Source organism: Citrus clementina, unplaced genomic scaffold, assembly GCF_000493195.1.
Source record: "Citrus clementina cultivar Clemenules unplaced genomic scaffold, Citrus_clementina_v1.0 scaffold_2, whole genome shotgun sequence".
NCBI lineage: Eukaryota > Viridiplantae > Streptophyta > Magnoliopsida > Sapindales > Rutaceae > Citrus > Citrus x clementina.
This window is the reverse complement of record NW_006262688.1, coordinates 28,722,538-28,736,233: the sequence shown is the minus strand read 5'-3', so window position 1 is coordinate 28,736,233 and position 13,696 is coordinate 28,722,538. Positions and strand designations below refer to the sequence as shown.

The 13,696-nt window shown below is 33.8% G+C and overlaps 1 protein-coding gene across 1 annotated transcript; it reads right to left on the bottom strand.

Moving 5' to 3' along the window:
* Positions 1-730: 730 nt before the first annotated feature.
* LOC18053118 lies at positions 731-3,401 on the bottom strand. Its single transcript, XM_006448331.2, has 2 exons — positions 2,127-3,401; positions 731-2,009 (listed from the first exon to the last, which is right to left on the bottom strand). Exons 1-2 carry the CDS (start codon positions 3,278-3,280, stop codon positions 1,052-1,054), a joined length of 2,112 nt encoding a protein of 703 aa, XP_006448394.1. The 5' UTR covers positions 3,281-3,401; the 3' UTR covers positions 731-1,051.
* Between the last annotated feature and the right edge of the window lie 10,295 nt (positions 3,402-13,696).

Genomic DNA, 13,696 nt, shown 5'->3' with positions numbered 1-13,696 from the left:
TTTAGATCCAACTTTTTAGCTTGCCAGCAGACGCCCATGCCCCCAATCTCATGTTCCTGCTCTTCCAAACACTTGTTGAGTTTCGGTAAAGGCTGATATCCCATTCAAAATAAAATCAAATAATTGGTTGTCATTTTCATCACCTTGGGTTGGAGAAGGTCCCCAATCTAGGACATGCATTGCATTTGGTCCTCCCACGTGACTCTGATCATTCTTGAATCACACTTCGGCCGGTGGGTGAGTCTTCATGTTCCAATGATTTTGTTTCCGTTAAAGAAATGAGAGCTGAATTGGGGGCATGTAACAATCCATGTGATCCTGTGCTAAGCTCTAAAGCAGATGATGACCATAATCCTAGCGAAAGAAATAACGACTGGGCAGAAAACTTGGAAATCGATAAGAATTGGTTGCACTAGAATGAAAGATCATTCTCATCTTCAGGAATTTCTAGGCGCTATATTACAGTTCTGAGAGATGAAATTTACCTATTCAGATAAAGAAAATCTTTGTATATGATAATGTCCAATCATTCATTCCGATGAAAAGATTGAATCCGCACCAAGAAGTTACATTTGGCATCAATGATGCACCGGTGGGGAAACTGAATCAAGTGCAGAAGGAAAGAGCAACAGAGTTAGTGGGGCTGCAGCAATTCTAAACTGGAAATGAAGTTCTTCACAGGTTAAATGAAGTTCTTCACAATCCTTAACTCGAAGACGATGTAAAACAATTAACCAAACACACCTAGCAGATTAAGAAAAACATCATTCAGAAACTCTGATATATGAACTGCATAAGTACACAATATTCGAGTTTCAGCTTTTACAGTATAATTCTCAGACCACTATCGTTTCCTATGACAAATATGAAATACAAGAAAAGAGTAAACACATCCACAGTTCCTTATTATATCTAATCACAGATACATATCACAAACCAATACCAATAACAAGAAAAACATTAAACCAAAAAACTTCTTTAAAAGGAAAAAAAAAAGGTATATATGAACCAAACCCTTCCTTCAAAATTGTTTCTTCTTTCTTGACAGATATTATAGTGCCTGAGAAGTTCTGATCTGTTGCTTGATATTCTCATTGGAAAGCTGAGCAGAAGCTTCAGTCATGGTTTGATACTGAGAAGGCATTGTGGGTGCCAGAGGCTGAGTGTAATATATCTGGGAATGAGCAGGATCCGCATATTCATAACCGTAATTAGCAGTTGCCATTGCCGCAGAGGTAGGCGCAACAGACTGAGATGGATGGTGAATCTGAGAGTAATTAACATACTGCTGCTGACTAGATGGCACTTGAACCATCTGTGGAGTGCCTGTAGTAGTAGTTCTATACACACCTGCTGCTGCTGCCATTTCAGGTTTAGTAATATGTGTGTTTCTCATCGGGTTATAAGCTGCTGCTGGAGGGGGAACCATGGAAGGATTTGGTGGTGTCTGGGGACGGCTAGAGGTGATGGCTGTGGGCGATTCACTGACAGAATGAGATTGTTGTTGCACAGACAAATTGTAAGCTTGCGGCTGTCTTCCCGCGGGCACATAGTAAACTGGGTACTGCTGATCAAGCTGATGGACTTGGTGTTGATGTTGATGATGGTGGACTTGAGGTTGCTGTTGTGATGGATACACAGGATAATAAGCTGAAATTGGCATTGCTCCTGCAGGGTGATGATGAATATAATGTCCACCAGCATGAACAAATTGTTGCTGCTGTGGTAGTTGTTGCTGCTGTAGTTGTTGCGGCTGCTGCTGTAGTTGTTGCTGCTGTTGTGGTTGCTGCGGTTGTTGTTGATCAAGTTGGGATTGAAATACATACCCTGAACCAGGATCCTGAATCTGTTGTACATGGACACGGGCGTTGGGATCGGAGACATTAGGTGTCGGATCAACAGGGTTAACATTGACAGCAACCCTGTTGCCTCCAGAAGGGATTTGCACGACTGAGTCTTGATAAATCATAGGCTTTTGACGAGAAATGGCATTTGTAAGGCTACTATCACTGAAACATTTCGACAAACATATTTGTACACGTTTCAGATTCCACTCATTTCTCCACACTTAACAACCAACATGATTAAAATTATGAATTCAAATATAGAAATGAATATTTACCAACCTTGAAATTGAATCTGGGGAGGGCAAGTCCAGAACAACGCCGCCGCCCCCGCCGCCGCTTGACTTCTGCGGCAACGGCTGAGGTGGAGGTGGTGCTTTTTTGAAACCAACAGGCACGCCATGATCCGATCTCTCATCGTCAGAAACCACCCTATTTACGTACTCACCAGAAACCAAACCCACCGTCGCAGCAGTTGTCATCACCGGCGGCGGATGAGGTGACGACATAACCACAAACCCCTCCTCTTGTTGCAGCTTTTGCCCACCGCCACTACCACCACTAATATTCATCTGCCCAAATTGCTCTTGAACCTTGCCACTCTCCTCCACATGAACCCTAATTGGCGGCAAATTCGCCAACGACGGAGACGACGAACTCGATCCGAACGAAGACGTTGTTTCCATCATGGGAGAATCCGGCACCGAGTGTACGTCTTGCACCTTCTTGACCATCCCTCCCCCGCTGCCTGCGCCGCCAGATACGGCAGCGGCGTCTGCCGCGACAATCTCGTCATCGAGACCTAACAAACAATTAACCGACGCGGAATCCGAAAATCCTCGATTCAAAACGACACCAGCGGCTCCGTTTAACGCGTTTAAAAACCACTCATCAGATTTGATAGTTTTGGTTTCGAGTACCGATTGAGAAGATTCCAATTTCTGTTGAAACAAAAACAAGCGCAAACGACAAGGTTTCTGATAATTCGACGTCGTACGCTCGTATTCTTCGATCATGTTTTCCAAATCTTCGTCCGTCGTAACGGAGATTAACGAGTCAAGGTCTTCTGATGGAAGTTGGTACTTCAAGCTAAACGACCCGCCGTTTAGCAAAGACTGCGAGAGGCGCGACATGAGGGAAGACAGAGTGACGTTACGATCGACGACGATGATGCGAGTTTCGCCGCCGACGTAGCAGAGGGACTTGTCATGTGGGCGGGGGACTATATGGCCGCCGTAGCTGCACATGAGGCGGAGCTTAGAGGACAGGGCAGCGGCGGCTGCGCCGTTTGTGGGAGGATCGTCCCAGGAGTCGGTGTGGCGGGAACGGGGAGAGGAGTCGATGGAGTCGGCATAGGGTTGGGTAGTGATGGCGGCGGTTGTGGTGGTGGTGGGTGCAGCGGACGAGAGAGGTGGTGGCGGCGGTGGAGGGTCCATCGCCGGTGGGGGAAATGGGGGCCTTGGGGAGTGTATATTTGATTATTTTTTGCTGGGGGGGTGAGAGAGAGAGAAGGGGATGGTGTCAGTGGGAGTTTGTTCTCTAATAGGCACTCATCGCAATCACACCTTGCTTAGCCTACTCCAGCTGTCTATTTATTTTATTTCATTTTAAAAAAAAAAAATTGGCTTGCCTTATTTGAATTTAAAATTTAATTTGAAGGATAAATGATATAAGAAATTGAATTATGCCTTTTTAAATTTAAAAAGCTACAAAAATATTTAATTTTAAATTCAAGATTAATTTTCTAGTTATTTTTTATATAATCTTATCAAAATAAAAAAAAACTTTTTTTAAGGCATTGTTCAATCATTTTAAATTTTTTAAACTAAAATTGAGTTTTTTTTAATAAAACATATACAAATGAGACACTTCGTCTTCAACACTAAAAAAAAAAACAAAAAATCAAACCTTTTGTATTATTACGTCAGAGATTTTACTGATTGATCTCTGAAATTTTAAATTGTAAAAAATTCCTTCATTTAACCGAAGTTGCTTTAAAAAGGAATTAAAGTAATGTTAAATTGTCGGTTTGAAAAAATAAAATGAGCCCTCGCTAAATTAATGGTACATTTTACATGTTATTTTAGGAAAAGAGAGTGATAATTGATGTAATAGAGACTTTTTTTTTTTTTTGGTTAAATGATAATTGCTGTGAGAATTAATAGCTAAAAGCCTAGAAAATTTAAGAAGAGGGAAAACGGCAAAGACCAAGTAGGAAATGAAACTGTGTACGGTCGGATGGTTTGACAGCTCGTCTACTGATTGTTTCCAGTTGGAGCACCATGTGTGGGTGCTTTGGGAGGTGTAGCTTTTGAATTTTCTACGGCAAGGCTCGTGGTAGTGTTGTGCGCTTCACTTGTTATTTGCCGTCTGATGGTAACAGCAGAGCTGAAAAGACGATCTTCGGTTAGTGTTCGTCTGGACCAATTATTCCCTCAAGCAAGCCCCCAATACGATTGATACAGACAGATACCATAATAACGAACTTATGTGTTAAACTAGGACCTGTCTATGGTACAGATTCTGTAACAAACATCTCTCGTCATCCAACCATCCGATTGTATATTGTTTAGTTTCTCACTCCACATCCAACGGCTGATGCTGCTGTCTGTAGCTTACAGAATCTGTAAGCTAGTCAAGTCCGTTAAACTATATTATTTTTGGGGATGGAGTAGCATCTAGCAGCCCTAAAAATACAGAGTGTCATAATTGTAACTCATCGGCAACAAGTTGAAGAAAATCATTTTGTTTTTGAAATTAAAGTAATTTTGCTTCGTAAAAGGATAGGTTGAAAATAAGGATCTGATCTTGATTTCCTCTAGAAAATAACAATTGCAATGAATAAAGAAGCTAATATGCATGAATTAGTGTTAATAAAAAATGCTTTTCTTTTCCATTAAAAAAAGTAAATTTATAGCAAGAATAATTATTTTATAGTAAATTTATAGAAATCCCAAGAATAATTATTTTATTTATTGGAGTCTAAATAAAGAATCAAATTATATGATTTTATTGTAATTTTGGGTATTTTATCTTTATATGGAAATCACTTTAGAAAACGCGTTTTTTGTTTTCTTAAAAAGAAAGAAACTTATGATTTAAAAAAAAATTACAATTAACAAGTTACGAAATTTTCCAGGCACGGTCCAAACGCAGTCTTAGCCGCAACTTCGGCATCTTATACACTACACCATCGGGTGACGCAATCGTTATTTTTAACTTTTCGAAATTGAAAAAGGATATTATTATTTTGCTGTTAAAATTTTATTGGCATATTATATCAATGTTAAGATTCGTTAAAAAGTATATTTTACTACTAAACTTTTGAGTCGTTTTCAATTTATTATCATTCCGTTAACAACGTTAAAAATTTACTAATGTCATAAGGGCATCAAAGACATTTTTAACTATAAGAGTAAAATTATTTATTAATTTAATAGATAAATTATCATTTTACTACTAAAATTTTAGGTGAATTATTATTTTACTACCATATTTTTAAGGGAATTATCATTTTACTATTAAATTCTTAGGGGTAAAATCGACTTTTAACTCAATTTCCGTTAAACATTAATTTTTTCTTAACGAAATGGTAGTGAATTGATAACGACTCAAAATTTTGATATAAAATATACTTTTTAATAAATCTTAATACTAATATAATATATCAGTAAAATTTTAATAGTAAAATGATAATTTCCCATTGAAAAATATAGAACGACGGTTGAAGGCTTGAAGCTCTCTTGCGCAGGAAAAAAGGTGAAGAGAGACAGCGGACCCTTCATGCGACGCGCCGCACGCTCATCTCTAGCCACCGGTCTGGATTGTCAGAAGCAGGTGGATACGTTAATGGCGCGTGTGTAGGAGGCGTGGAGCAGTTCCAGACGGCGTCCACGTGGATGCCATGCGATGCTATGCTGTAAGGTGTTACTATAGCAACGTTTCGCCAACTGCCACGGCTTTCTACATAGCTTTTTTAATCAATAATCATACGGATTTTGTTAAGTTACGGCTGCCGTAACTTACAGCTGCTTAAAAAATATATGAGTCCCACCATTTGTTAAAACAATGATTTTGAAGTAGCTGTAAGTTACGGCAGCTGTAACTTAGCAGCTCCCATAATCATACATATATATATATAATTAATAAATAAAGGAAGAATCAGGTGCTTCTGGTCTACAACTACAAGCTTTTTGTTTAAGGTTCATATCATTTCAGGCTTACATTCAGCATATTTTAGGAAGATTTTGGCTGCCGAGAGATATTCTTTGAAGACTTTTTTTTCTCATTCTCTTTTTTAGAAGCTTTGAGAAGTGATTTTTTTTTTCCCTCTAATCTTTAAGAGTTAGTAATTTCAAGACTTCACGGAAGTATCAATCATTTGTAATATTTGTTCGAAAAAAAATTATTAATTTTTTACCCCCATTACTAATAAAATGGTTTGTTTAAATCTACATACAATACTTCCTCTAATCGCAATGATTTTACTTTAGACAAATTTTACCGATCTTGTAATTTGTGGATGCTTTTGCGAACGTATGCATAAATTAATATATGGAATAAATTAAATCTTGATGGGTGATGACCCTATAGTACTAGTAGTCCATTGAATATGTAACATCTGAAATGGTCCATGGGCAGCTCCATAGCTCCATGCCCAATAAAAAAATTGCCCATCATACATATTTTCCTTCCTTTTTTAAACTTTACATTTAGTCGTAAGATTTTGGCATGAGATTGCTTTACGTAATTGTCATTCTATGTGCATATCCTACTGAATGAAGAAGGCTACATATTCTCTCCTTTTTCTTCTAGCCATAGTATGCCGTCATTGAATGTTAGGCTTTAATTGCCATTAGTAACTTATAATTATTTATATGGTTATTTCATAATCATTTTATCAAAACTATTTTTCACATTTATGATAGATAAACTTGGTATTTAAACCACGAAATTTCTATAAACTCTAAGTTATTGCTATTTTACTGTAATCTTCTGCGGTATGAAATATGTCTGATTGTAATTTTAAAATGCGGAAAATTTTGAAAAAACACATAAACTGTGCGGTTTAAGAATTTTAAATTTTAATCCTCTTACCACGATTTTAAAATTTTTTCAAATTTTTCCCATACTTTAAGATTTCAGACCAAAAAACTACTCTCTCTCTCTCTCTCTATATATATATATATATATTCACCATCTAATAAAGAACATTGGAATCAATAAAGAACTGATGGATAAAAGTATTGAAACAAATATTGAGAATCCAAGTCAAAATTGATATAATTCCAATGGTCTTTTTTTAATAGAGTAAAATTTCCAAGGGAGATTGAGAAGTCTAGCCTAGTGTAGGAATATTGAATTTTCGACACTTGAAACACTGTCCTTACATTCTTTTCTTAAAAGAAACGGGTCCTACAAGCAAGTTGGGAGCTTTGTTACACGACATATTTGATGAGATTTAAAAAATACCGAGCCATGGAGGACTTCATTTTTGTTTAGGTAAAAACTTTAATTGTCTTCTAATTAAGAAACTTTGCCCACCGAGAATAACAATTTATCTCCCAATTTTGTGTAGCATTCATACAAGCACTTTTTGTAAATATAACTCATTATGCACTTATTCTTAATTAAGTTATATTTCGGTTAAAATATGGTAATTTGATCTTTATTTTTTTTTAAATTTCCATACCAAATATAACCTAATTCCATAAACCATTCTCTCATTGAATTCGTCAATGGTCATGCATTAAATTGAAGTAAAAATAAATAAAATGTACGGTGGATTATTAATAAAATAATCGAGGTAATAAAATACGGTCCCAAGTCCCAACTTGCTTTAAATATGAATCGAGGTAGTAATTTGACCTTCAATTAAAAATATAAGTACCTAACTAAGGATAATGTGGCGCGTTGCCATTGCTTTGTCACTTTGATGCTCTCATCCAATTCACCTAATATCATTGTCGATTTATTATTAAACAATACCTAAAAGTATTCTTAATAAAATCATTAATTTATTATTTATGTTTATAAACTTCTGTCCTCGATGCAATTTTACAAGCTACTACTTTTTGGTAATCTAGGATGATTGTGAAGGCGATGATTTGGGTAACAAAACTAATCAAATATGTTAAGGATATGACTATTTAAACCCACTAAATTACTCATTAAATTTATTTTTTTTAAAAAAATTTTATGATTAAAATACTCCCAAATTAAATTATAATTATGAACATTAAAATAAAATAAAAAAAATAAAATAAAATCTTTACTCTTTGAGCTCATTTTTATATTTAATATAATTTTGTTAAATTTTAATTATATTTTCGCTAAACCCCGATCGACTAGAGGTATGAATTACAAGTGACAATCTTTTTTCTTTCAATTATCTTCCTACGGTCTTCTATTTATTCAAATGGAGCTCATCATCGATTATTGAGTCCTCTGCTCTGATTACAATAGTAATCCTTAAATTTACTGAAAGCTGTAATTATCATTAATCAAAAGCAGACTTTAATTAACAGGTTAAAGTTCTTTTCTGTTTAACTTGGCCAATTAATGGAGCTATATCAAGCTAAGCTGCATCATCATTCACCAATGACAACTTAGCCTAACCACCAGCCACTAGGCATGCTTGATTCTCAACTATCTAACTATTATCACATGCTGAAGTGGCACCTGGGTTGACGATTCCATTTCAATTGCATTACCATCTCCATCACTCTTTAAAAAAAAAAAAAATCAATTAAGGTTTATAAATGAATTTGATAGGTTTAGTGCGTAAAAACACTACTATTATAAAAATTAAGTTTACTAAGAGTTTACTTGATATTTAAGTAGGATTATTAAATAAATTTTAAAATTTGAAAGTGAGTTTATTTAGTAAATGAGTTTAATGATTGGTTTAATGAGCTCAGATAACTCCACTCATATATTAATTATGCGATTAACGTGGCTAATTAATTGAGCTATCACATTATGTTATTAATATGACCACATCATCAAAACTACCGATCATAACGATAAAATAAGCATGTTATTACTCTATAATTATAGACTTTTAATCTACAAAATATTAGACAAAATTCATTAGAATTTCAACCGATTTTATTTATCGATTCAAATAATTGAAAATTTAAGGAGTAGATTAGTATACGGATGGGGCTCGACTGATTGAAAGTAGATCTACCCGTGAAAATAATTGGTGAAAGAAATTTAACAACAAAATATCACAAAATAAAGTTAATTAGGCCAACGATAATCCTTCACAAAGGTCATGTGACAAACGTCATGATTCACCAAATCAAACGTTTGTCCTCTTCATTTTTTTTTTTGCCCGCGTGAAGATAAGATAGGGCAATAATGCAATGCTTGACTCAAACGCCATTGAGATTTTTGGCTAACTGAAATTTTAAACTGACATAATTTATTTTTCGGGGGACTCCACAATCTAATTAATATTAGGTGGAGAAAAGGGGGGACAAAAAACGTAAAATTGTTCACCTAATGGCTTTATGATAAAGTCATTTTGGAGCTTGTGATATCATACATGCACCAATTCATCTTTTCTTGCGAAAGAGACTCACATTCAAGTAATTAACGTTCGGAGCAACTTGTTTTTACCTTTGCTTTGTTGTGTGCGCGCGCGCGCATGTATATACATATATTTTATGTAGAAAAATTAAAAGATTAAATTTAATGTTTCATTATGTCATAAAATATAAAGATAACATCTATTAATTTTTTTTCACTCACAAAATATCAGTTTCTCGAAGCTTATTTATAATCTTAAATATCACAAACAGATATCAAAATTTTAACGGATGACTATGTAACTATTGTTTTTAACAAAACTCAAATTTATTTAATTTGAGAGCATTAACTTTAGTTTGTGTTATACAAGTAAGTAATTGGATTCCAAATGGCAAGCCTGCAACTCAAAAAGTCAAAAGTGACAACACCAGAGCTGTAAATTGTTATTAACTTTTTTAAGAACCAGGTGAATGGAAATCTGGGAGACTGCGAACACTTTAAGAAACAGCTAATCAATCGACTGGAAGGGAGAGCTGCCATTTTCCCCCATTTCCCCTTCACTGTTTTATGTTTTAGGGCCCCGAGGTGTCGTCAAACTTCATTAATGAAAGCCACCTCGATTTCTGTGAATTTTTTTTCTATTTTATTTTATTTTTTCAATTTTCCCTCTCCCCATTTACGGCTATAGCGTGCCAGCCCACGTCCCTTAATTACTACTTATTTTGTTGCCTTTTTAATGTTAAGTCTCACTGTCACTGACAAGTAACACATCGCATTTGGGACAATATTTAATCAGGCAATGCCCATATTGAATCTTTAAATATCCTTAAACAATATTATTACATACGAATATTTACCTTGAGACCAAAAAAAAAAACAAAAAGAACAAATATTTACCGTCAACCCAACTCACTTACATTTTAGTAATGATTGAATTTAAGCAATCATCTTTCAACCTATTTTAGTTTTAGCACTCTGCGGACATTATTGGCTGTGAAGGCAAGTAACATTTTTTAAGGGAAAGAGTAAAGCAAACAACTCACTGTCGTCCGAGTCAGCTCCAGCACGAAATGTCTATCTTTGCAATAATAGTAAGTTGATTCCCGGTGGAAAAATTTTTGCATGCTCACGAAAATGGCCACCTTTAGATAAACGAGAATAAATTCTGGTATAGATTTGATCTCCATCTACTCAATTCCTTTGTCGTTTCATAACACTTTCTTGATATACCAGTCTCAATATAAATGTAATCATAGTCATTCTATCAATGTAGTAAATAGATTTACTTATAATTGGTATTCCCTTTATAAAAGAACATTAAATACTTTCCAGCGCTGTGCTGCAGCTCGGATGGCTCCCACGTCAAGGAAAGTCGCCTTAATGAAATGGGATGTGGTGAAGGGATATAGGCACAGCACATTTCTTGATCATCTCATTTTGCCTGTTTGAAATTGAGTTGTTGTAACTTTTAAACTACAGTTATTGTGTAAAAAAAAGGTTGTAATTATAAAATAAAAATTAATAGTATATAGTAAATATAATTTTTTAATAATAATTTTGATAAAATTATTAAAGATATAATAGATTTTTCATCATATAAATAAAAAATCATATCAAGATAGCTTCTAAGTTACAACAGTTAGTGTTTACCAAACACTTTAGTGCTGTATCTTTTAAGGTACAACTGCCCAACCTCAATCTCAAACGCACACATAGAGAGAGAGAACAAAATCAGTCCCATAATACAAAAATTTACGCGAAAAAATTTTAGATGGCCGACAAGAAAAAAAAATCACTATTTAAAAATTTATTACAATCACTCTTATACTTTCATCACACCTAAAAATTCTAATAACACTCTATCTTTTTCTCACACCTATAATTTTATCAACACTCATTCTCGCAATAAATCTACCGTTCCTCTCACATTAGAAACTGATTGTTGTGTTATACAAATAAGTAAACTCAACTTCTACATATAGTACTACTTTCTTGTATAGATTGTATGCCTCCTTGAATAAGTTAAGTTTCAGAGACAAAAATAATTATTCCTTAAATATAAATTCTTCTAAAGAAGAAAAAAAAATCTTATCTAAAATGTGATATGTTTCCTAACAATACAATTCAAACTACTAATTTTACTGTCATGGCCCAATTACCGCCCTAGAACAAAATAATAATAAAATACAGACCTAACTTTGTCAACAAGGTGTAATATCAACGTCATATGTTTTCGGAACTATCATTGAATACCTAAAAACATTGATTCAATTTCAGTACATTGCGAGGGAGAAAAGCCAAGTCCTTGTTTTGGATTAAAAACTCAGATGAAAATAACATCTTGGAATCACATAAAATTTTGTCAACCAACCAATCAAAAAATCGACCCACTAGCGGTGGTGGAGCTGTGGAGACCACCTCGGTTTTAAATTTAACCTTTTGCCGAAATTCGTCAAAGATTTTAAAGAAAAAAAAATCTCAAAATAGGACAAATAAATATTCATAGGATACTTTAATTTCTTAAGATGACGATAATCGTGATAATGATGTGATGATAAAAGATATCGTTAACTTGTAAAGAATGGACACAACCATCCTGTAATCCTTTTTATTCCGAGAATAAAGAAGAAATACAAATTGAAGACCAACTAGCATTTGGTGGGACTTTGTTTTAAAGTTGAAATTTGAAAGTTCGATAGCAAATGTGATTATTCTTTTAAGATTTTTTAAAGCAATTCAATGTGATTGGTCGGTTAGTGTTAATTAAGGTATCGTGATTAACTGATTATACGTTGTTACCTTTGTTACATTATCACACTATCTTTGGGATTATTTTTGAAAAGTTTAAAAGTGATTTTTTTTATAATTAAAAGTTGATTTTGGTGTTTTGTTAAATTTTTTAAAAGATTACTATTGACAAATCACTTCATTTTAAATTATATTTTGAAAAGAAGAAAAAAGAATAACTTTTCAACATTTGATTTTGAAAATCACTTTTATAATTAATTCAATTCCATATATGTTCTCATATATATTATAAAAATTCAAATTTATCCTTATTAATTAGGAAATAAGATCATTAAATTTAAAGAAATTATTATTATCAATTATATTGAGATAACAAAGTAAAAAATAAAATTAATAAATATTTATTTTAGTTATCAATTATTATATATACACAATTAAAAATATTTAATATACGTGCTTATAAATCTTTAAATAAATTTTATTCAATATTATGTAAAATTTAATTATTTATATTTTTACAGCAGTTTAATACTAATAAGGTTAGGTTATTTCATATTAGGATGAGTCCGATCGGATTTCAAATAATTCGGATTGAAAAAAAAAAATCATTTGATTCCAATCCGAACCTCAATTTTGATCCGAATTCGAAATCGTTTGGATCAGATTAATATTCCTGTAAGTTTGGATTCAGATTGGTTCAAATTGAATTCAGATTTAGGACCTTTTTGACAATTTTCACGAGAACTTTATGAAATCTATAATTAATGAGAACATAAATCCTTAGAAAATTCCTTCATTGGCTTCATTACCAGAAGCTCGGGGTGTCAAATCAGCTCATCTTCTTGATCTGCTCATCAGATACTATATATTAAAGTCCCCAGACATTCACGCAATAAAGACAGGAATCTGACACAACGTACATTTACCAGAATATCTCTCCGACATCAAGGTCGATATGGTGAGGTTTAAATGCAGTAGTCTGCGAAGATGCGGCTGAGTTCGTTTAGTTTATGTCGTTGGTGGTGTTGGTTTGGTCTTCCGCGGCTTATGCTTGGTTTGTGGTTTCTTGGGTCAAGTCCGTTTCTCGTGGTCGTGGCTGCTGCTAGTTTAGGAAGATGGAATTACGGATTTTCACATTTGTGCTGTGACTTTGCCTTTTATATTTTCTTTTTCTCTCTCTTTCTTTCTTTCTTTTTTTTCGGTAGTGGCACTACCGTTATTGCAGCTATGAATTCGAGTAGATTATTTGGATCGATCCAAATCCAAATCTAATCTAATAGGATGTTACAAATCATATCTGATTTGATTTGATTTGAAGCCAAATTCAAATTCAATATGAATTTATACGGATTGGATCTGATCAGATCGAATCTATCTGAATCTGATTCTATACCCAGTCTTAAATTATAAGATTTACTAAACATATATCGTTGTTTTTAAAATTCACAATATTTTTAAAAATAAATTTTACTAAAAGTTAACTAATTTTTTTCATGATTGATTATTTATATAGGATAACTAATAACAATTATTTTAAAAATTACGTCATTACCAAACCAGCACTCAAT

Excerpts from the sequence above, each read along its gene's own strand:
- LOC18053118 (XM_006448331.2), bottom strand. The coding sequence starts at position 3,280 with ATGGACCCTCCACCGCCGCCACCACCTCTCTCGTCCGCTGCACCCACC. Across the intron at positions 2,010-2,126 it reads TCCCCAGATTCAATTTCAAG|TGATAGTAGCCTTACAAATG; the intron begins GTTGGTAAATAT and ends GAAATGTTTCAG.